General features: G+C 49.8%; 1 protein-coding gene across 3 annotated transcripts in view; it reads right to left on the bottom strand.

The window, feature by feature from the left end:
• FBXO4 (F-box protein 4) overlaps positions 1-25,392 on the bottom strand; it is a 164,179-nt gene that overhangs the window by 66,581 nt on the left and 72,206 nt on the right. For all 3 annotated transcript variants that reach the window (XM_086960588.1, XM_086960590.1, XM_086960589.1), the window contains exon 3: positions 9,766-9,986. In XM_086960588.1, the coding sequence (XP_086816714.1) occupies positions 9,766-9,986 (221 nt within the window). The remainder of the gene's footprint in view (positions 1-9,765; positions 9,987-25,392) is intronic.

The following is a 25,392-nucleotide window of genomic DNA, read 5'->3' as shown; positions in this document are numbered from 1 at the left end:
GCAATGTGATGAAGGAACAAGGACAGTGGACCACTGATCTCCTTGGACAAGCACCCGAATCTCGTGGGGCTGATGAAAGTGCTATTCCCTCTACCTGCCTGACTTACAATGCTGCTGTCTTGAGGGCCGACCGGCATCCACTACTAGAGTTGTGGGGAGCTGGCTCTTTGTCGCCCCCACAAGAGGATCCTGCAGTGAGGACAAGGGCTGCGCAGTTTTAGTGGGACTGAGCCACACCCTACTGCAGATAAGAGTTGCACTCTGAATTGGGGAGGAAGAAGGGCACAAGAAGACTGGAATAATATATTTCTGGTGGCTCTGGAGATCTTTCTGGTGCGCCTCTGGAGGCCACTGGCCTCCACGCCTCGGCTGCTCACTTTTTACTGTCACATTGAAATCCATCATATAGAGCCTGAACCTGCCACCGCAGGGGTGCCTGCAACGTTGTTGAGGAGTCGCTCCTCCGGAGATCTCCACCTCAAAATTGTTGGTAGGTGTAGGTGCTGGCGCACTGGTAGCGTGTTAGCCACAAGAATGCTGCATCTCTTTGTGCACTGAATGGTCACCGATGATTGCTGCTGCCCGGACACCTTTTCCCGCCCACCCCCCGTGAAAATTGCACATCACCGCTTTCATATAACTGTCTCACACCTGGATTTTTTGCAACTATCCGCACCACTCTACATGGCCCTTCTCCAGCTCTTGGCTGAGACCGCCTGTGGCCAGCACATCTGAAAATCTGACCTGTCAACCGAGGTGGGCACCCTTTACAGAGGCCAGCCTGGGGTATCACACTACCTAGCGGACTTGGTTAAACCTAAAACCGCAAAACCACAACAGACGACGGACAAGGCCGGTGCCACGGATTTGGCACGAGGGGAGAAAATCCTGATTAGCATTCAACACCTGGAACAGACTCATCAGGCTCACAAACCGCAATTTGACTTCCCTGGAGCAGGGGCGGCTCTAGACTCATGGCGGAGCGTAGGTAGGGTGCCCCGGAAGAGGGGGTCCGGGCGGGGTGGAGCACGGAGGCCATTGAAGAGGGGGGGGGGGGGATCAGGGTGTTTGGAAGTGGAACAGTGCCGGTGGCCGCCAAATCCCTGCTAGGGGCCGCTACGCAAATATGTATCCATCCTCAAAGGATTATTATATTCAGAATATATATTGGCATGGTGGCCCCTGGGGTTTGGTGGCCCTGTGCAGGTGCACAGCTTGCACATGCCTAAGGCCGCCCCTGCCTGGAGACCCGCCCTAACCCGGTTTCGATAGAGGTGAACCTATTATGCACCAACCACCGCTAATTGACAAACCGAGCGGAAGAAACCAAATCGGCGTTATCGCTCCATGCTTGACCGTGTTCACCGTGGACTGAGGGTTACTCCCAGATCGACAGATGATCTGTTAATACTGCTGCGGAGCTGTAATGAAGCCCCGACATTGGCGGACACCCCCCCACCCCCCACACACATCGCTTGCAGTTGACCTGTTAGTAGCGCTCCATGGGTGCTGGACTGAGAGCGGTTTCATCTAACTTGGCCTACACCATCACTGCCACATTAGACATTGCCGTCACAGCACAGTTGCTGTTTACACTCCTCAATCAGGAACCCATGCCTCTCGTAGGTTCCTATGTGGACTCTATCTTTTAATGTAGTGATGTTGTTGTTTTTGCACTTTTTGTAACCTATATTATCTGGCTGAATTGTTAAGTTTTCCCAAGATGCTCTACTAGAGACCGATTTGTTCCGCAACACTTACCGCCGTGACCTGGGTTCACCTCATACTGCATGGGCATTTTTAGGTGGGTTAGTGGGTAGGATAGAGTATTAAGCATTACTCCCTCCTTCGCGCACAATACACTCCCCATGCTGAATCTCCAAATTAATACACACATCCCCCAATATCATATCATGACCTGGAATGTACGGGGCATGGCTACACCAATGAAATGCCATCGCATATATGCTCATCTTAAGAGGACCCATGTCCACAAGGCAATGCTTCAGGAAACGCACCTCACCGCCACTGAAATACACAAACTCCGAATGCGCTGGCGGGAACAGGTACATGGCACTAAATCCTCTTCTTTTGCCAGTGGAGTTCTTATTTGGATAGCTCCGAGAGTTCCATACAACTGGGTAGGTATGTAGTGCTTGAGGGTCACCTGTACGGCTCTCTCCTAACCCTTGCTGCGCTATACGCCCCCAACACACATCAATGTGAGTTCCTCAACACTAACCCTGGTGCTCCTAAGCGACCTGTCCTCTCTCGCCTTTTCGGGCAGTGACTTTAATTGCGTCTCTACGCCCCTGCTCCATGAGATGCCGTCCAAATGCACCACTCGTCATTTCTGATGGTGGGTGACCCATATGTGTCTACATGATGCCTGCCGACTCATACACCCGATAGACCACAACTATTCTTTCTATTCTCCTGTGCATGACTTTCACACTAGGATTGATCTCTTACTCTGCAAGCCCCACCTCGGCACTCAAATGGCCGGAGCAGAGTACCTGGTTCGCACTTTGACTGACCACTCTTCTCTGATGCTCACTGTTCAATTGGAGCATCCCCCCCCCCTCATTCCTCCATGGTGTCATCAAGTATAGGCACTGTCCAACCCACCCTTTCGCGCAGACCTCACGCAATGTATAGAACTCTATTTCCCACTTAACACAGGCACTGCATCGACTCATACTGTCGAATGGGATGCTTATAAGTGGTGATATGAGGCAAATGCCTCACGGGCACATGGGCTATACGCAAGAGACTGACTAAGGACCTTCTGACCACTGAACACAACCTTCGCACCCTAGAGGTGAGAGTGGTCAACCAGGCGGCTGCCAATGAACAGTTCACACAATTACACCAACAACAAAACAAAGAACTTAATCGGAGTAAGCATTACTACAAGCATCATTTAGCTTTACTGCATGCGGGCAGTGAAATTGATGGGAAGGTGATGTTATGGATGGTACGCGAGGACCAGTAGCACGCCCATATCCCCGCAATACGATCGAGGGATAGCACGTTGTTGTCCACAAAGTTCGATATTAACAGGGCCTACCAGGATTACTAAAGCATGCTTTACTCCGCCCCGGCTGTGGCACTGACCAGTATGTTGTTTGGTTTCCTTGACGCCTTACATCTGCCGCACCTGAACGTGCTGCACAGTGTTGAATTAGAGAAGCCTCTGGGCTTAGACGAGGTGCGCACTGCCATGTCCCAGATTGCCCATGGTAAAACACCTGGCTCTGATGATCAACCCATCAAGTACTATGCCACATTCCCTACCCAGACCACACAGCGCCTCCTGGATGTTTTAGAAGAGACTAGGGAATATGGCTGTCTACCTTTGTGATGAGCTTATACAGGTCCTACCTAAACCAGATAGGGATCCCCTCGATGACCATTCATACCATCCAATATACCTCCTTAATTTAGACAGCAAGACACTAGGCAAGGTCAGAACTAACTGCCTTCTCCCTCTTGTACAATCACTGATCCACCCGGATCAATCTGGGTTTATCCCGGACCAAGGCACTTTTTGAACATTTGTCAACTCTTAAGCCTTCTGCATCACACCACATTAGATGCTCATGGCCAAGTGGCAGTGCTGCTATCTCCTTTGGGCCGGGTTGTATTATTTTGCAGCTCTAATTCTTGAGCTCTCCAGGTTCCCTTTCCGTGACTTGAACAGATTGCTGCTGGAGTTAATTTGGAGCTCAGGCCACTGTCGGATAGCTTGGTCAGTACTGCAGCGCCCACTTACGGAAGGCAGCCTGGGGCGCCTAACTGTGAGTTGTACTACGCCATGGCACTACTGCAATGTCCCAGGTCATGGCTTGGTGCTTTGACGCGCCCCCAGTCTGCGCTTGTCCATACAGTTCTGCAAGGAATAGCTACCTACACTTGGTTGTCTGATTCCACAATCCGCTCTACACTTTCATTCCATTTAATGACTGTGGCCTGCTCTTGCTGGCGATGGTATCTGCACCCCAAAGGCCCCATTCAACCATATTCTCCTTCCATTATTATTTGGGACTTACCTCTATTGCGCCAGACACTAAGGCACATTGACTCATGTCCATGGACCGATAATGCACTCACTCAAGCTCAAGTTCCAAGATTTGTATAGCGCACTACTCACCCAGAGGGTCTCAAGGCGCTTGAGGGAGGGAGGTGCTTTACTTATCGAATATCCAAGTTTTTAGTTGCTTTCTGAAGGAGAGGTGGTTATGTGTAAGGCGGAGTTGGGTGGGGAGGGAATTCGAGGTTTTGGCCGCTAAGTAGGAGAAGGATCTTCCCCCCATGGTGGATCTGTCGATGCGCGGAACTGCGGCGAGGGCTTGATTGGACGATCGTAGTTGGCGGGAGGGGGTGTAGAAGGAAAGTCGCATGTTGAGGCATTCAGGTCCTATGTCGTAAAGGGCTTTGTGTGCGTGGGTGAGGAGACGGAACGTTATTCTCTTGTTGACAGGGAGCCAATGGAGGTCTTTCAGGTGGTCGGAAATGTGAGCTTGCCGAGGGATGTCTAAAATGAGTCTGGCTGAGGCGTTTTTTGGATGCGTTGGAGTTTTTTCTGTAGTTTGGCTGTGGTTCCGGCGTAAAGGGTGTTTCCATAATCCAGTCGGCTTGTGACTAGTGCGTGGGTGACTGTCTTTCTTGTTTCGGTGGAGTTCCAACTGAAGATTTTTTTGAGCATGCGTAGGATGTTGAAGCATGATGATGAGACGGCGTTGACTTGTCTGGTCATCGAGAGGGAGGAGTCCAGGATAAAGCCCAGGTTACGTGCGTGGTCCGTAGGTATGGGTGCGGATCCCAAGGCTGGTGGCCACCATGAGTCGTCCCAGGCAGAGGGGGATGACCCTAAGATGAGGACTTCCGTTTTGTCCGAGTTTAGTTTTAGACGGCTGTTCTTCATCCACTCGGCTACTTCTTTCATTCCTTTGTGTAAGTTGGATTTGGCGGTGTTTGGGTCTTTGGTGAGGGAGAGGATCAGCTGGGTGTCGTCTGCGTAGGAGATGATGTTGAGGTTGTGTTGGCGCGCGATGGATGCGAGGGGACTCATGTATACGTTGAAGAGGGTGGGACTGAGTGATGACCCTTGAGGTACGCCGCAGATGACTTCGGTGGCCTCTGATTTAAAAGGGGGGAGGCGGACTCTCTGAGTTCTTCCGGCGAGGAACGAGATGATCCAGTCCGGTGCTTTTCCTTGTAATCCGATGTTGCTGAGGCGTTGTATGAGGGTGCTATGGCAGACTGTGTCGAAGGCTGCGGAGAGGTCAAGTAGGATGAGGGCAACTGTTTCTCCGTTGTCCAGTAGTGTTCGGATGTCGTCTGTTGCTGCGATGAGGGCGGTTTCGGTGCTGTGTTTGGCTCGGAAGCCGGACTGTGAAGGGTCGAGGGATTTGTTGGATTCAAGGAAGGCGGCGAGCTGACTAGTTACGGCTTTCTCAATGACTTTGGCGAAGAATGGGAGGAGCGAGATGGGGCGGTAGTTCTTAAGTTCGGTGGGGTCTGCTGTGGGTTTCTTCAGAAGGGCACTGAGTTTGGCATGTTTCCAGTTTTCCGGGAAGGTAGCGGAGTTGAAGGAACAGTTGATGACATCGCGGAGGTGGGGTGCGATGGAGTCTGCTTTGTTGAAAATGTGGTGGGGACATGGGTCGGTTGGCGAACCTGAGTGGATGGAGTTCATCAGGCGGATGGTGTCTTCGGTGGTGATTGGGTTCCAGGCGCAAAGGTTGTTAGAGTGCGGTTTTGGTTCGGGGGAGGGTGGAGTGGACTGGTCTTCGGACTGGTTTTCAAAGCTGTTATGTATTTCTGCGATTTTATTGTGGAAGAATTAGGATAGAGAGTCGCAGAGGTCTTGGGAGGGAGTGATATCGTTGGTGACGGCGGTGGGGTTAGTAAATTCTTTGACGATGTTGAATAGTTCCTTGCTGTTTTGTGCATTGTTGTCAAGTCGATCCTTGAATGCTGATTTCTTGGTGGATCGGATCAGTGGGTGGTGTTTGCGGGTGGCGTTCTTGAAGGTGGCTAGGTTGTCAATGTTTGGGTTTTTTCTCCACGTTTTTTCGAGAGTACGACAGAGCTTCTTGGATTTCTTAAGGTCATCGTTGAACCAGGGGGCTTTTTTGCTACCTTGCTTGATTGGATGGTTTTTCAGGGGTGCTAGTTCGTCGGCGCTGTGGGTGATCCATTGTGTGAGGTTGGTAGCTGCTTGGTTTGGGTCCAATGATTTGGTAGGGGGGTTTTGGTTAAGCGATGTGAAGAGCTGGTCGGTGGTGATTTTGTTCCAATTTCTTCGAGGAATAGGTTGTGGGGGGTTGTGGGTCGTGGTCTTTTTGTAGTTGAAGTGAACGCAGCTGTGGTCCGTCCAATGGAGAGCTGTGGTGTGATCGAAGGAGATGTGCTGGCTGGAGGTGAAGATAGGGTCGAGCCTGTGTCCGGCAAGGTGGGTGGGGGTGTCGACAAGTTGTTTGAGTCCGAGATTGGCCAGGTTGTCTAGGAGGGTGGTGGTGTTGCTGTCGTTTTTCTTTTCCAGGTGGAAGTTGAGGTCTCCCAGTAGAATGTAGTTTTCGGAGGGGAGGGCATGTGGGCTGATGAAGTCAGTGATGTCTTCGCTGAATTGTGTGTGGGGTCCTGGTGGTCTGTAGATGAGGGTGCCTCTGAGTGTGGTTTTGGGGTCTGTGTGAATCTGGAAGTGAAGGTGTTCGGCGGAAGCGAGGTTATCGCCGGAACTGGTGGTGATGCGGATGGTGTTCTTATGGACGATGGCGATGCCTCCTCCTGTTTGTTTGGTTGGTGCAATCTTTTCGGATGATCTTGTAGGCGTCCGGGATGGCTATGGCGATGTCGGGTGCTGATGAGGCGTTCATCCATGTTTCAGTAAGAAAGGCGAAGTCTGGCGATGTGGTGTCGAGTAGGTTCCAGAGTTCAATGGAGTGTCTGTGGATTGAGCGGGGGTTGAGTAGGATGCACTTTAGGTGGTTAGTGTCGGAGCTCTGTTTGTAGTTTGTGGATTTGGTGTGGGTCCTGATGCAGTCGAACTTGCAGGAGTGGCAGGTGAAGGGTCCATGGGAGTGACCTGGCGCGGCTTGGTAGCAGTTTGGGAGACGGCCGGCGTTAAGGGCTGAGAGGGTTGCGGCGTCGTATGTAATGCGGGGGGCAAGGGGTCTGGCGCTGGGCGCGGTCCAGGCGCGGACGGGCGTAGACGGGCTTACCATCGGCGCGCATGGGTCGCGACCGCTGCGCGCAAAAGCATCTGTCATATGTGGATAGTGGAGGGGGCGGGGGCAAGGGAGGAGCAGCTGGGAGGCGGGAGCGGGGTGGAGAGCCGGGCAGGGAGGCACAACAACAATCAACAAAATGGCAGCAAGCCAAAAGCAAAACAGGATTGGGGCACAATCGAAATGAACACGATGATAATGGCAGTGGCACCGGCACAGACAAGCACAACTGAAATATTCAGGCAAAAGGCAGCGCAGCACAATTTAAATCACTTGAAAGCGCACTTTCGCAATAGCGCTACAATACCAAAGGAATATGCAATCAGGCACAAATAATAGCGCTACAATATCAATGTAAAATGCACTCAGGCGCTGATACTTGTGGGAGCAATGCGATGTAGCAGAGAGCAATCAGGGAGTATAGCGCTACGATACCACAGGCGGCAAGCAGATCAGGGAGCAGCGTGAGGAGCGACCGCTTCAATCATGCCATTCCCGGACATGGTCGAGACATATGGACTGCACACTGTCCTATTCCAATCATATCATGCTTTACGACAGGTGGCCCATGATACAAGGGGTGCTAGGGCGGCTGAGCTGCCACTGTTGCAAGCTCTGTCAATGTTGAGGTCTGACTCCACGCACTATACTGTCACGTATCTGTACTCCACCCTTAACACCACTCCTCCTGACCATACCACAAGGGCTCGCACCAGATGGAACAAAGTGCTCCATGAACCTCTAACTGACACAGCGTGGCCCCGCGTCCTACTGTTGACTAAGGATATTTCCCGTAATCCCAGGTTTCGCTTCACCCAGTTTTACTATACACACCACATTTACCTTTCACTACTCTGCATTCAACGCATGTTTCCAATGAGCTCCCCAGAATGCCCCCGGTGCAAACTGCAGAACGCAGAATTCATGCATGCACACGGCATGGACTTGCGTTCAATTATAACGGACGTGTACTGAAGTGATATCATTAGTGGCAGCATTGTCCACACACTCACTCACCTTCACCCCTCCCTTAAATCCTGCTTTCTAGGACTGCGACCCCGTGCGAAGGGGGACACATACTTACACTGTTTCATCGACCTGGCCTTCGTTCTGGTTAAATGGAACGGAAGTCCCCCGCCCCCCTACCCCCCAGAGGTTTGTGGCTGGCTCTGAGTATTGTTGACATGGACTAGAGCCCTGAAAACATGGTACCGTTTTCAAAAAGGGAAATAAAAGATTTCTCTAATGGCCCAAGTGCACATGAAAGATATTTGAGTACTTGGGGACTCAACCCTATTTGAATTTGGTCACTAATGTTCACCGTTGGTATATCCTAATAATGTTGTCTAGGAATAATTCATCATTTGGTTGCACTTCCAGAAAGGGGTTGCTGGGGTTTTAATAACTTGATATGCCCTTGCGACAAGGAGATCCATTCAGTCGACATTGCACTTGGAACTTTTCTGTAAATGTTATTCAGTTTTTTAAAACAAAGTTGTTTGATTTACGTACTTGATCAATTTACAGCACAGAATTTATGTATTTGAAAGTTTTATAAAGCGCAAACTTGACCCAGGCGGGTATCAGAGCGCTTTACAATTTGGGCGGGACTTACAAGAGTATACATAATACAACAAAATAGTCGTGCAACATATTAATTGTATGTGATGCTGTTGCCGAGTTTTTCATCTGTGTTCCACGTGAAAGTAAAACTTTGGCATATTTAGAATTGTGAGGGCTTATGTATTAGTAGCTCTTGTATTTTACCTGTTATGTAATGAATGCAGTTTTACATGGATTCAGTTTTGGATAATTTTATGTTGTGTTTATGTATTTATGATATTGTGCTTTAATGGTTTGCCATGCTTATAAACTGAATAAAGATTTATTGATTAATTGCTTGAAATTAAAGCTTTAAAAAAATGCTTTTTACTATGTCTAACTCTCTGGTTCAAGCCTACATTTTAATTTTGCTTTGATAGCCAAAAGGTTCTACAGGAGTATTGTGCTAACATGGTATATTAAACATTTTCCTCTTCCTAGGTTTCTTATATTACATATAACTTTTTCAGGAGTCCCAGGGCAGAGGGGGATTAATGGGCTCAGAGTGCCATATTCCGAGCCTTCAAGCAGTGGAGCCATGGGATCTGACTTTGAGCACAAAGCTCCATTAGCATTTCACCCTCAGGGTAGCAAAGTCGAGCAGTCAACGGCTGACTCTGGGAAGTGGTGTGGTGTTAGACGTTCAGCACTCAGGCTACACATGCAGGCTTGCAGTCATGGCCTTAATGAAAGTTAAATATACCCATTGAAGATCAGCCAATTTTACCACGTTTTAGGGCTCATAGGGAAATAATCAGCAGTGCTCAAGTGCGCAGAGTTCAAAACCCAGTAGCATTCCTCACAAAGAATGGGGGTCACTACGCAAAAAAGACACTTTCTCACAGGTATGAGTTCCAAATGTTTATTTGTAACCTGAATACAAAACAACCGGTTGCAAGTTTCTTCATAAGGGGAATTAAAATATTACCATCAATCTGGCGTTGTGGGGAGCCAGCAACTGGAAGAAGTTCTGGAGAAGTCATCATACTTCTTACCAAAGAATCATCCAGTTCCTCAAGACCAGGACCAAACATAGCAAAGCGAGGTTCTGTCTGTACCACCAGTGAATGCCACAGTGAAGCCATTGCTCCATACATGCGCCGGTTCGACTTCACACATTTTCGGCTGTCAGGACAGGTTGTTAAATATCTGTGAAATAACACATAAGGAAATTGCAAGTACACCATGTAGGAAACAAAAAACATAAGCAAATAAATAAAAATAACTCCATTTGTTAACAAAAAAAAACACACACAAAAAGAGAATCTAAGCAATGTCTCAATCTTTATTTGGGTACTTTTAAGGCCCTCTCTCCTTTCCACAAGTTGTAAACCCATTGGTGCAGCAGACAAAATAGAAGATGATATTTCAAAGGACGATAGGATGTGGCAGCATTAAAACTTTGAAAGAAGAGCATCAAAACGTGTGTTAAATGCCGTAAGTTAGGATTCAGTTCCTGCAATGTGTCACCGGAGTCTCCTCCACAGCACAAGCTTTTATGCTGTGCATGAAATAATGCGAGCTAGGAAGATGCAAGGGAAATGGACAGCAGGAATTAGAAGAAGTGCCAATCACCACGAAGGCAACCTTCCTCTTACAATGGATGCCTGCTCAGCCCTTCTTCCCACCTGCTTAAAACAGATTTCATGAACTGACACAAAGTAGATAACAGCAGAAATCAAGAAAAAGGCATCTGAAAAATCATGATACAAAGAAGTGCAGAATCTGGAATGAATATTCAAAGACCGCCTAACAAAGTGAATCCCTTAAGTGGCTGCTCTAGGAATTTGTGATTAGGATTCACGCCTCTGGGAAGCTTAAGATGCAGTCATGAGTTTAGGTGGAATGGGAGGAATCTGGCAAGTACAAGAAACTTTCAGATTTAGTAACTAGAAAGGCAAGAAACAATCATGCAATTGTGCCGACTGGCTACACACCATGGTCCATCAAAGGCTGTACCTCTGCAGAAGGGGCTCCATAAAGAAGAAGTGCATTATCTCCTTTTGGAAATGAAGGAGGCATTAGCTCTTGGAATTCAATATTGTGCGCATCGCAGTTTCATAGTAAATTAAAAATAATGCTCTCAGATGAAGTTAAATAACGTAATAAAGGAATATTTCTTGCAAGAAATTACTCTCAACTCAAAAAAAATAAAAATCACCAAAAAAGCTTATAAACAGACCAGGTTTTAACAGTTAGGTATAACCACAAGTTCACCATGTAAGCTGGTCGATGACTTGACTTTGTCTAAAATGTTACCTTTGCACGTATGGGTTTCCCTACATTTCAGCGCACCCTTGCTGATGCTGGCTGTAGGCAATATACCAAAGAAATCTTCCAGTCTTACATTTGTTTGATGCTGTGTCCTTACAAGTCAGATACAAGATGAAGAAAAGGTTCCCCGAGGGAGAGTGAGACTATGGAGGAAAAAAAATATATACATATATTGGGAGGGGTGTGGCCTGGGCGAAGCCTAAGGCTCAAAATGGCATGCCTCACCTGAGCTGCCGAGCCGAGGATCACAATAATGTCCGCCATGGCCATTTAATGAACTTTGTGGAGGTCAGGAAGTGACCTGTTCAGCAGACCTCTTTGGAAACCAGATCGCTGTCGGGGTGAGTGGTGAAGGCGCGTAGTCAAGGCTGCACTAGTGTGCCCGCTGTTACCGTACACCCAAGATGGCCGCCTGTCTGAACGGGGGTGGAGGGGAGGGGGGGAGACCTCAACGAGCAGGGCCGAAATTGAGCCTCCCCACCCTGCAAAATCAAGGCGGAGGCTGACAAGTCCCCTGACTCTTCACTTCAATGCGCTGGGGCTGCTGGCGATCCAGTCCCATAGCATAATCGAGCCACTGTCTTACGGACAGCAGAGGGCCATGTAAGAGCGATATATTGACTGGAAGCCTGCAAGACCCTATGGGGAAATGTTCTTGAATATTCTTTACAGATCCCCTGCCCTGTGTGGCATGACCCGCCTGCACAACTCTCAAGCAGCGGATCCTCTGAGAGGGGTGGGGGACTGTATGGCATCAAGCCCCAGAGAACCATCCCAATTAAAGAAATGTTAACTTCCGCAAACAGCGCTAAATGTAGTGGTCACGTAGAAGCTTCTGAAGAGGCCACGCTGGGGGACAGCACAAGCCTGCCTGATTTAGCTTCACCTGCAACAAGGGGGGACATCCTATCCCTCTTACATGAAATGAGGAAAGACTTTGCAGCCATGAATACAACATTTGCAAAAGCACTCACAGATCTAGACCAGTCAGTGAAGGGAGTCGAATCCTGTAATGGCCTGGTGGATGAGACACTGGCACAACAAGACCAAATGCAAGATGACCTTGTTTAGAGGGTGTAAATTCTTGAATCCTGATGACGAAGCTTGAGCAAGATATTGGAGGACTATGAAAACTGATCCCACTGCAACAATATATGGATCAGAGTCGTAAGTGCTATCATCTCCACTGCCGACCTGGAAAACTACGTTTGGTCCTGTTCCGCCATTTCCTCCCAGATTCCCATGGAAGGGACCTCAACCGCTCCCACTGTGTCTTCTACTACTACTACAGACAGAACCATCTTGCAGCTGGCGTACTTACCAAAGAACGTGGCAGTAATCTAGGTTAAGGAAGAAATCTTGAAAGCATCCCAAAAATTGGATTTCAGGGGGCGTGGCTAGCAGCCGATCATGGCGGCAGCATAGGGGACGAGCTCCGCGGCTGAAGCGGCCTCTTCGTCGATCCGACACAAAATCCGTTACAACTTCAAGCCCCAAAGGCAGGCACCGGATCCCAGGACCGGGCGGAGTGAGCAGCGACAAGCAGCGAGAAAATCCGACGTCCGTAGCCAAAGATACGTCGAAGCCTCCGACCGGCCTGCCGACACCTCCAGAGCCGGGACCTTCCTTGGCTTTTCACCCCGCCGGAAGTGCATCCTGACCGGAGAACTTGGACCGGAAGTGCCCGTGCGGCGGTGGCCTCAACAATTCGACCACACCTCAGGAGGTCGGAGACGGCGGCTCAGGCAAATCAAGAAAGCAGTGCCCAAGGGAGGGGCCGCTGGAATCCTGACAGCCTCGAAGGTCATCTCCTAAAGTGCCGAGAGCCTGGGCATCGACAACGGAGTGAGTACCCGCCATCTTGTGACCTGATCGTCGCTACGCACTTGGCGACCTACGGAGCACCTCTCGCCCCGAAGAAGCTCGCCCGACCTGTTCGGTGCTGTATCGGACTGGTCTGGGGGCCTGCACTGATCCCTACATCCTGGCGCGTAGGGGCACGAGGAGCACAACCTTCGGCGGCATGGCGGGGAAAGGCCCTAAGGGCGGCGTCACACAGACTCGTATAGATCGCTTCACCTCCGACAAACCCACCGGATCCCCGGCGGGGAAGGAACAGACCGGTAAAACAGCCGACTCCCCTGGGGGTAAGAAGGCCACGCTGGACGACGTCATGGGGGCATTGGCACAACTGCAAACTACTGTTGGCGGAATCTCCACGGACGTCACCCTACTTAGAGCAGACCTCCACAAAATGTCGGAGAAGGTCAAGAGTATGGAGGTGATCACAAAATCACTGGTGGAAGACGTCGCGGAACTCCAGCGCGAAATGGGGAAGATGGCGCAGGACAATAGAATGCTCAGGGAGAAGCTGGATGAGCAGGAAGGGCGTTCCAGGCGCAACAATATCCGCATTATAGGGGTGCCGGAATCGGAAGGCGTGAAGGCGATGGATCTCTTTGTAGAGAACCTGATCACCAACGAACTAAAGCCAAAGGGACTGTCCAACTTCTTTTCGGTGGAGAGGGCCCATCGAGTCCCGGGTGGCCAACCGAAGCCAGGGGCTAACCCGCGACCCATAGTGGCACGTCTGTTTAACTTCCGTGACCGGGACACAATCCTACAGGCAGCCAGGTCCTCCCCTCCCCTCAAGATCCAGAACGCCACCATTGCCATCTTCCCCGACTACACCGCGGAAGTCGCCCGTCGGCGACGCACGTTCCTCGACGTGAAAAAGGAACTGAGGTCCAGGGAACTGCCGTATTCCATGTTATTCCCCGCAAGACTACGGGTGGTAGCGGAGAACAAAACCTGGTTCTTCGACTGCCCCGAAAACGTGCAAGAATGGCTCGAGGGATGGAGGCCGGGTCAGAACCACAGACGGACGAATCGCTCCAGAAAGGATCGGGCCGATGGCCATCGCAGAGACTCGCAGGCCTCCGGCGGGAGGCCGGACAACAGTGACTCTTTGGGAGCTGAGGGCGGCATGGACGAGACTGAGGAACAATGAAAGCCTGGGGACAACTCATTCGTACTTCAGTATTGAGACTTTTAAGCTGTGAAGCGCTTCCCGCCATTGGACACTGGGTGAAGGGCCTCCGGGGGTGTGAATGAGAGACTGCCGGCTGCGGAGAGTCCCTCACCCCAACGCGCAAGTACACTGGTTTGGGGATGAGGTATGCACTCTGCTAAGTTGGGGGGGCGGGCAGTTCTAAGTCCGTGTAGCAGGGGGGCAGGGAGGGGGGTAGAGTTGGAAAAGGTTTTTCTATGGGACTTTTTGGTCCTACAAGTTTATGTTCTATGCACACTTAAGCATCTAGGCATGTTCTATGTAACCAAGAACTACTGGCACACTCGGGGCGCAGGGAGGTCTGATTGGGAGTTTAGCAATGGCTGCAACGGATAGCCCAACCACGAAGAACTCACTGATTGTCATGTCCTGGAACGTGAGGGGCCTGGGGGATAAGATCAAGCGAGGGCTAGTGTTACAGGGGATAAGGAGACGGGGCCCGGCTCTCATTCTCCTGCAGGAGACACACTTGTCGGGGGCGGCCACGAAGGCCCTGGATAGGAGAGGCTATCATATGGTAGTGCATGCGGAGTTCACCTCAGGGTCCCGTGGTACCGGTATCCTACAAAAAAAATCTTCCAAGTTCATCGTCAAGTCTACAGCAACGGATGACCATGGCAGATTCGCGGCAGTGCATGGCCAGTGGGAGGGGAAACTCTTTAATATAGTCTCTGTCTATATCCCACCAGCACTACACTCTGAGGCCTTGCCGGATCTGGGCAAATTCCTGCTAACACTCCCTGATGGGGAACTACTACTAGGAGGGGATTTCAACATGGCGCTCACAAACTCAGAGGACCGCTTTCCCCCACGTACGCACGCAGGTGGGCCCAACAGACTCCAGACATTCTTGACTGCACAGGGGCTGGTGGATGTCTGGCGCGCTCTGCACCCTACTCAGCAACAATACACATACTACTCGGCCACACACAATAGCCTGTCCAGGATAGACTACTTCTTCACTTTGATTAATGGTCACCTTACGATAGCCGAAACCGAGATACTACCACGGGGGGTCTCTGATCACTCGCCACTCGTATTGACACTCACCACTTCGACCATGGCACGGCGCAGATTATTCCCGATTTTCCCGGGCTACCTCAAAGTGCCCCGGATTAACAAAGATCTTAAGAAGGCAACCCAACAGTACTTCGAAGAAAACCAGTCCTCGGTGGCCTCTCCCTCCATACTGTGGGAGGCGTATAAAACAGTGTTCCGGGGTCAGGCCATAGCAGTGATAGCGAATCACAAAAAGACGCACAGGCGGGAGGCCCTCGAAATAGAACTAGGCCTAGAGCGGGCCAACACGGCCCATATGGCAAACCCCTCTGACGACACGCTTCACGAACTCCAGATCCACCAGCACCGCCTCACAGATCACATGCGCAGGGTCACGATGTCGGACATTGCAGCTACACAGCACAGGGTATACGATATTGGAGACAAGGCCAGTAAATTGCTGGCATGGTTAGACAAAAGACAGGGGGGGGGGAAGAATATCTTGCAGATTATGGACCCACAGGGCAACAACCACACCCGCCCCGATGAGATAGTAAACGTCCTCGCCGATTATTTCGCCTCAGTCTACACCCCAGAGATAGTGGTAGAGGAGGGGGAGGTGCAGACTGCCCTTGAACATGTTCCCTTGCCAGAGCTGACACCTGAGATGTCCGAGGACATAGAAGCACCTCTCACGGTGGAGGAGATCCAGGTGGCCATAGGCGCCCTTCATCCAGGCAAAGCGATGGGCCCCAGCGGGATATCCATTGAATGGCTGAAAGTCATGGCCGAATCCTTAAGCACACCCCTACTCAATATGTACGAGGAATCTAGAACACAGGGAACGCTGCCGCTCGATCAGCGGATGGCTACTATTGTGGCGATACCGAAACCAGGTAAGCCCCCCAACGAATGCACCTCTTATAGGCCGATTTCCCTCTTGAACCCGGAGGCCAAAATTATTGCCAAAGTGTTGGCGAACAGGATCCTGCCAACACTGTCACACCTGATCCACCCGGACCAGTCCGGATTCATGCCACACCGCAGCACTGCTTTAAATCTCCGCAGGGTGCATGGCGTGTTGGCGCGAGTTCCACTACTGCAAGAACCGGCTGCCATCCTCTCCTTGGACGCCAAGATGGCGTTTGATATGGTGGAATGGAGCTACCTCTTTGCAGTACTCACGCGTATGGGTTTTGGCCCGGTGTTCCTTTCCTGGATACGAATGCTGTACAAGGACCCGGTGGCGCAGGTGACGGCCAACGGCCATATTTCAAACACCTTCCCCCTCGGCAGAGGCACACGACAGGGCTGCCCGCTTTCACCCCTGCTCTTCGCCTTAGTTTTAGAACCACTGGCGGTTACGATTCGTACCACCCAACTCCTGAAAGGGATACAATGGACCCCGTTGTGGGAGGACAGAGTGTCCCTCTACGCAGACGACATGCTGATCTATCTCACAGATCTGGAAGAGAGTCTCCCTAACCTCCTGGCTCTCTGTACAGCTCATGGGCGAATCTCGGGTTACACCATTAACTGGGCTAAGTCCACCATTTTTGAACTGCGAGGCCCACTCCCGCCTCTCCCGGATTCCTGCCCACTGGAACTGGCCCAAACGTCATTTAAGTACCTGGGGATTCATATCGCCCGCAACGAGGCGGATTTCTCACGCCTCAACCTACTACCCCCTTTAGCTCGTCTCCGAGGAGACGTGCGACATTGGAAAGATCTCCCCCTAACACTCCTTGGCCGTGCAGCACTATTTAAAATGATGGCTCTGCCGCGCTTCCTATATGTGCTGGAGAACGCCCCGTATCTGGTGCCGGATGGCTACCTCCAGAAAATAACGGCGCAAATCTCGGGCCTGTTATGGGGCAACCAGCCAGCCCGCATTTCCCACACTAAACTAAACAGGGGATGGTACGACGGGGGCATCGCCCTCCCGAATGTACAGTTGTACTACTGGGCGGCCCAACTCAAAATCCTTAACCAATGGATGCATGCCCCGCAGGAAGACCCAGCGTACAAGGCTGACAGGGCACAACTGGGTGCCAACACCTTATTGGCCCCACTGTATCACCGTGGAGTGGCGGCAAAACTCACGGGGCCTACGAAACACACAGTCCGTATATGGTACAAGGCACAGGCAAAGTTGAAGTGGGATGGCGTCATAACGAAACTTACACCCCTGTGGGACACAAAGGCATTGGGCCATTTGCGGCGCTCCAAGGGCTTCGCGCAATGGGACAGCATCGGCATCTCCACGGTGGGGGACATGTGGACGAGGGAAGGAGTGATCTCATTTGCCACTTTGCAGGACCAATATGAGTTGGGGAACACAGAGCTCTACAGATACATCCAGGTCCGACACGCACTACAGGCAGCGATCTCACCAGACGCACCCCTGCCCGAATCCTCCCCTCTGGAGGATCGGCTACTTACTGACTTCATGCAAGAAGGGGCGACATCGCTGACATACCGCAAGCTGATTAACAATATGCCTGATCCACTGGGGAAACTGAAGGACAAATGGATGGCGGAAGTGGGTGACCTGGATGACAATGACTGGAACGCAGCCATGGCATCCCCCCGTGAAGCAGGCATATCGTCTAAATTTCGCCTAGTGCAGCTAAAATTTCTTCACAGAATCTACTACACCCGTACATTACTTCACAAACTGCACAGGGCGGATCATCCATATTGCCTTAGGGGCTGCGGGGCAGAGGGGACCTTCATACATACGGTGTGGGAATGTCCATTGTTAGTCGGCTACTGGCAACGGGTAATACGCACGATGGCCCAAGCTCTTCACACCACCCTCACCCTAGACCCGCGGCTCTGTCTGCTAAACATTTGGGAGCCGACTGACCTCACCTTTTATGCAAGAACCTGGGTCACAGTGGGGATGGTAACAGCGAAACGGGACATAGCTCAGAAGTGGGGGTCGGCTGATCTCCCCACGCTGCCCCAATGGCTCCGCAACATGGACATGCTCATGTTGACTGAAAGGGCGGTGTACAAATTGAGGGGTAACCCGCGTAAATGGAACGGGGTGTGGCAATCCTGGAACGCATACAGGGGGGATATCTGCGAACCATTGGAGGAAGATGATGACGGAGGGTCAGAGAGTGACGAGGAGCGTTGATTGGGTTGTAACTAGGTGAATAGGGCGAGCACAACGGAGGTGGGTGGGTGCACCCGTGGGAGGTGGCATGGGAGGGAGTGGGAACTAGGGGGCTATGCAACAATACACTGCTCTCTTTACGGATGGACTGTGCTACGAGTGCCAAAAGCTACTACTTCAAGTACGTGCCGGACTAAAGTGTGCTGTTTTTACTGTTTTATGTTTATTGCAAGGTGTAAACGGCAAGACCCAGACGGATAGTAGCCAACAAAACACAAAAATGCAAACTGTATTTTCTCGACTCAAGTATATTCCTATTCATCACATCGTCGACGAGACTCGCAATGCTATATACTACTGTGGCTGTTTTAAGTTTTGCCATTGTGAATATTGTTTCACCTCATTCACCTAGTAACTTATGTATGGAAATGCGATGGATGACAATGTACCTATTATCTTTGTTTTGCACCAAAAATAAAATTTAAAAAAAAAAAAAATTGGATTTCATCACCTTCAGGGGTGACACAATCAAACTCTTCCAGGACATTTCCTTCCAGACCTTGGTCAAATTACATGACTTCAAGAAGGTCCTACCTGGGCGAAAATAAAATCCTGTACCGCTGGGGCTTCCCGCTGCACTTAATCTTCACTGTCAACAACTAGAGGGTTGGCTCACAAACGCTTTACGAAGCTCGAGTTCTGCTGCACATGGCCCTCCCTCCTAGAGATAAAGGAGACCAGCTGACCACTGCAAGCTTTCCAAAAATAGACAGATAGCAACGCACTTCCTCGAAGGCAAACAGCAAGGCTTCCAAGAAAACCACACGCTGGTCAGTCCTGCAGATGGACACAGTGCCTGTGACGGATCAGCAGTCCCAACCCCCACAGCATATATAACAATCAAACTTAGGGGTCTAAACTAGAAACCCTGTTGGGATCTCTTTCTAACTACCTTAACGTCTTATTAAGTACACAAGGAAGTGACTATCAAATTAAACTAACAGAACAAATCACCAAGACATGGGCCACCTGTGATTGTCAGTCAACCTCATTGAGGATTCCCATCAATGACTTGTATAGATCAATATTCACATCTGGTAATCCTGCCAGGGTATTGTGTCTCGGGAAGTGAATTCCGAAAAAGATTGTGATTTGTTGTAGAACAGAGAGATTTATCAAAACAATGGGCTAGTCAATTATAAAAGGTCACTCGTGGAAAGGGTGAATGAAAGCCAAACGAGTCGCCATAGATTATAAATAGCAATCAGTTTATGTCACTCAAGACATCAAAAATGTGAAGACATATAGGGGCTGCCATCTTGGAGAGGGGATCTCTACAGCGATGCCTATGAGTCATCAGAAAAGTCTCTTTAAGGAACAATGTGCATACTCTGACCACTGCACGTTAATATAAACCAAATATATCTTAGAGGGTTGTGAAATATAAATTTGTTAAAAAAACATCTGTAGTACATCAAAACTATTTTCATAAAAATACAATCGTAATTCCATAAAAATACAATCATAGTTCAGATACATGATTATGAAACAAAGTAAATATTCCAATTAGTGACAAGTGTGACACATCGTGAGCATATTTCTAGTACAAGTACAGCCGCATTGACTAGAATAGAAGATACACATACTGGACCAGTTTATTATCAGAAAATGATTAGGTCAGACATGCCAGGGCATGCCATTCACTTGCAGAGTTGAGGCCACGTTTGACAGTGTCAGTCAGGCAGATGAGTTTGCCTTCTCTCAAAGAGAGAGCTTTGTCAATGTTATTTTGTCGTTAGTTAGGTTTGATGACTTCCAAAACCCACCACAACATATCAGTCTCTTTGTGGCCCAATTGGAGATAATGTTCAACTAGAGGTGCGTTCTCTTTTTTACACCTAATCCGCGATTGGTGTTGCAGAATACGTTTTTTAATTGGCTGAATGGTTTTACCTAAATAGTGTAGCGAACAAGGGCATTGAATGCAATAAACCACATTTGTGGTATTGCAGTTCGAAAAGGTCTTAGCTGTAAAATTGATCTCATTAATTCTGCAGGTTTTTACAATCTTGGTGGTGGCGCAGGCTGCACAATTGTTACATTTATGGTGACCCACTAATGGATCGTAAAATCTCCAAAAAAGGAAGAGATAACCACAAGATGAGAGAAGAGTCTACAGCATAGGTCTCCGGGGGGGGAAAGCCACTCGATACCTCCAAAGTTAATGGTTAATGGTGATGAGGGGCACGGTGATACACTCACGGCCTCGGGGACACCATCTTCCAGAGCGCCATCCGTTGGTTTCGACATTCGCTTCCATACTCGCTGCCTCACGGGGTCCTCGCACAAAGTCAAAATGGCCGCTGCTTGAATGGCTGTAGATTGCTGGTTTAACCGTAGGGCAGGGTCCGGTACCTCAAGCAGAATCCCAGTTAGGCATGCATCCATTTTAGTCAATAACACATCCATTTGCGAATGAAACGCCCAAAGTTCTGCCAATATTGACCTCAGCGTTAGTCCAGACGCCGTTCGATCCATGGTATCAAGTTCGGTACCAGTCACAATCAACTCCCCGGGTGAAACTGGCATTTTCGGGGGGAACGAACAGGATCACAAAAGGGCAAGTGTGGACGGCGACCCGCCATTATCCACAACCGCGGTAACCCGGCGTAACACCGCAGGTCAGGGTCTGACCCGCCGAGCCCCGGCAGGAATCTATACCGGGTCCGCGGGACGGAGATCCCCACCCACAGTCAGCAAGCAGGTCACCTCTCTCTCGATGCTGGGAAAGGAAAACAATCGCCACCAAATTCGGTTGTAGACGAAGTCTGCACTGCGATTGACCGGACCCTGCCAGGGTCTCTCAGCCGATGTTGTTGCACTGCAGCCTGGCCTTGCAGATACTCGAGGCCCGGGCTTCACCTCCGGAGCAGGCCACGATCTTCAACTCGGTGTAAGTTCGTTAAATCAGCCGATAAGAATTTGGGGATTTCACCATCGGAGTGAGGAACACTTCATCCAAGCAGAGGCTGGGCGTAAGGTCAGAATATTGTACAGGATCTTGCGGCGGAATACGGAGGTCAGCGGAGCCGGGAACCTAAGCAGCCATCTTGTTTTCCGTCGTAGCTCCTCCTCCACCTCTGTGTTTGTTATTCATGTTTTGTGTATGTGTTTTTTGATCAATGACTATATATTATTAATTATTTTATTTCTGATGAATTAATTTCACAAAAGGATAATTTATTCATACTATTAAGTCAGTCCAAACCTCCAATTGTCATTTAAACAAACTCCCTTGACGGCACTTTTACCCTTTCTCTTCTTGTAGTACAGCCTGCTGTTGATGGGAGCCTGTGTGATGGTCCTTCTGGTGTAGACTGGGAGCCACCTAGGATCTTGCAGAGCATCCATAAGGTGAGGAAGCAGGTGGTTGAGACTGTTTTTATCCGTTTCTTCATGGATTACTTGCTGTCCAGGAAGATGCAGAGGTTGCAGGCGTGATCTGTCAGGGCTCGGGTGGGCTGAGTTCTGCGGGCCACCATGTGTCGTTCCATGGTGAGTAGTTGTTCCCAAAGATGAGGACTTCAGTCTTGTCCGTGTTTAGCTTGAGACAGTTGTTCTTCATCAAGTCGCTGACGTCCATCATGCATCTGTGGAAATTGTCTCTAGTAACTGAGGGGTCATCTGGCAGAGAGAGGAGGAGCTGGGTGTCGCTGGCGTAGGAAATTTTGAGACCGTGCAAACTGACAGTGTAGGCCAAGGGGGTCATGTAGATGTTGGAGGGTGGGGCTGAGGGAAGATCCTTGGGAGACGTCGCAGAGCTTCTTGGGTTCCGAAGTGAACTGTGGGAGATGGATTCTCTGGGTTCTTCTGGTGAGGTATGAGACAATCAATTTGAGTGGATCTCCCTGGATTCCGATGTAATGGAGTATGTTCATCAGGATGTGATGGGGGACGGTGTCAAATGTAGTAGACAGGTCCAGGAAGAAAAGGTTGCAGTTTCTCCATGGTCGAAGAGAGCTTTGATGTCGTCGGTGGCTCGATCAGGGTTGCTCAGTGATGTGGTTGGCTCAAAATCCGGATTGAGAGAGGTCCAGGAGGTTGTTGTTTTCCAGGTGTAGGATGAATTGCTGGTCGATTGCTTTCTCAAGTACTTTGGTTGAGCAGAGAGATGGGCCGGTAGTTCTCCGGTTCTGCAGGGTTTCACTTCAGCGTGTTTCCAGTCCTTGGGGAATGAGGCCCAGGTGATGGGTGTTCAGGACTTCTTTGAGCTTGACGCCAATCATCTTGTTTTAGAGGTTGAAGATGTGGTAGAGAAAAGAGTCCGTAGGTGCAACCAAGTGCATGGTGTTCATGATGGAGATTGTGGTTTGAGTTGAGAGAGGGTCCCAGTGGGTGAGCAGGATTTCTGAATATGTGTTTCTTGGTTAAATCAGGTTGATGCTGTCGGCGGCTGGGTGTTGGCTTGTGAAGTTTTCATAGATGGCCGAGATCTTGTTATGGATGAAGTCCATCACACAGTTCTTTGGAGAGGGTAATGTTTTCAGTGGCTTTGAGGTTGGAGAACTACTTCAAGACGGAAAACAGTTCCTAGCGTAAATGGCGGCAGTCCTATGATCCTAAGGCCAAAACAGTTTATAAGTCGGCCTTGAATAAATTTCAAAAACTAAAACGGTCCACGATGAGATGCTACTTCTCACAGTTAATTAAAATGGCTGAGAACTCTACCAAAACTCTCTTCAAGATAGTGAACGATTTTGTGAATCCCCCTGCCTTGAAGACCCAGAGCTTTCCCACTGAGGCCCTTTGCAATGGGCTCTCTGATTTCTTTCAGGATAAAATTATCAAGCTTTCTTCTTCATTTGAACCAGCTGTATCACGCCCCTGGACAGCTGAGCCAGACTCCCAGCAATGCTCGTTTCATTTTTTTGAAGAGCTCACGCTTGATACAGCCATGAAACTAATCAGTCAGGTTAAATCAGGGTCACCACTGGATCCAGTCCCCGCCAAAGTGATGGGAAATCTTGCCCCGGTTTTAATCAGTCCTCTCCTTTCCATATGGAATTCCTCCTTGACCCACGGTCAGTTCCCTTCAGTGTGGAAGCAGGCTATGCTGCTCCCCATCCTAAAAAAGTCAGATGCGGATCCCACACAATTCTGTAACTATCGCCCAATATCCCTTCTGCCTAAACCTGCTAAGATCCTAGAAAAGGTTGTTCAGAGGCAATTGGCCTAATATTTAGAAACTAACCAGCTGCTGCACGACTCCCAGTCGGGATTTAGAACCGGCTTCAGCACTGAGACTGCACTGCTGGAGGTATCGGAGACAATTCGAGAGTGTGTGGACAGGGGCGAGGAGGCCATGTTGGTCCTCCTCGACCTGTCCGCTGCTTTCGATACGGTGTCCCATGATATACTTCTGGTTCGTCTGCAGCAGCTGGGGATTGGAGGCACTGTACTGACCTGGATTAAATCTTTCCTCTCAGGGAGGACTCAGAAGGTACTTCTTCGACCCTTTGAATCGGAGGACAAACCTCTCTTGTGTGGTGTGCCACACGGCTCGGCCTTGAGCCCTCTTTTGTTTAATGTTTACCTAGGCCCGCTTGCCAGGGTAGTTGAGTCTTGGGGGGGTCAAGGTGGTCTCTTACGCTGATGATACTCAGCTTGTCTTTTCTTTTAGAGACCACTCTGACTTCCACTTCTCCAACTTTCGCAACTGCCTTGGCAACATCTGCTCTTGGATGGCTTCCAACCATCTGGTTTTGAATACTGACAAAACGGAGGTTCTTTTTTTTAGCTAAAAATCTGCCCCTCCCGCCACCCTGTGGTGACCTACCGTTCTGAACCCCCCTCCAAATCCAGTCCAATCAGCCCGCAATCTCGGCTTCCTATTTGATAACTCTATGTCCTGTAAAGCTCAGGTCAATAAAGTTACCTCTGCCTGCTTTGGCAAACTGCGCATGATTAGGAAGATCTTTCCTTATCTCCCTTTGGTCTCCCGCAAGACTATTGTCCATGCTCTTATTACGGCACATTTAGACTATGCCAACAGTCTTTATGCCGGCTCTCCCCTCTACCTTATTGAAAGGTTACAAGTTGTTCAGAATGCGGCGGCTAGACTCATTGGAAATATCCCTGTTCGTAACTCTGTAGCAGCTTATCGGAAAGAACTGCACTGGCTCCCCATCTCCCGTCGCATTCAGTTTATAGTTCTAATCCTTGCCTTTCGTGCTATTAACGAATTTGGCCCTGCTTATCTGAGTAAAAGACTCAAACTATCTGTATCTGTCAGATCATTGAGATCAAACAGCCTGCGTCTCTTGGTGGCACCCAGATTTCGTCGCGCAAGGAGTGGGGGCAGAACGTTCGGAGTGGCTGCGGCCAAGTATTGGAACAGCCTCCCTCTGGACCTGAGGTTCATTGAGTCAGAGCAACTCAAGACCTGGCTGTTTACTAATCCTTAAAACTACTTTTTCTGGGGAGTCACGCTGTAGTTCCGTGTTATGATGGACATGTACTCGGTAGATCCGTCTCATGATTGACATGTACTCTGTAACGCCGGGACACCCCCTTTGGGGGTAGCTGCGAGCTTTGTAAGCTTCTTAAATAAATAAATAGCTGCGGTTTGTGCTGGCTTCTTTATAGACTGCTAGGGCATTCTTGCTTCTTTCAAGAGGAGGTGGTACTGGTTAAGTGCTATCTTCCAAGGGGTGTGGTCTTGCTGGAGCACCACTTACTTTCAAGCTGACAGCAGTTGTATTTGGTAGATTTCAGCTCCTAGTTGAACCAGCTGACTCTTTTTTGGGTTTCCATTGCTTAGCTGAACGATTGTGTCAGCGCATTCTGTGATCCACTGGGAGAAGTTCTTAGTGTCATGTTTTGTGTTGAGTGATGTGTCAGGAAAGTGAAAGTTGGGGGCGCTGTTCCACTGACCTTCCGATATCTTTTTCCAGTTTCTGTGAATGGAGTTGGGGGGTATGATGCCAGTGTTGGTGGGTCTTGAGATTGTGTATTTGGATGCTGTGGAGGTCGATCCAGGGCAGCTGGGTGGCGTGGTTGTACTTGACTGTCACTTGAGGTGAAGATGG

The sequence above is a fragment of the Lissotriton vulgaris genome, chromosome 3_1 (genome assembly GCF_964263255.1).
Source record: "Lissotriton vulgaris chromosome 3_1, aLisVul1.2, whole genome shotgun sequence".
Classification (NCBI taxonomy): domain Eukaryota; kingdom Metazoa; phylum Chordata; class Amphibia; order Caudata; family Salamandridae; genus Lissotriton; species Lissotriton vulgaris.
This window is presented reverse-complemented; position numbering and strand designations above follow the sequence as displayed.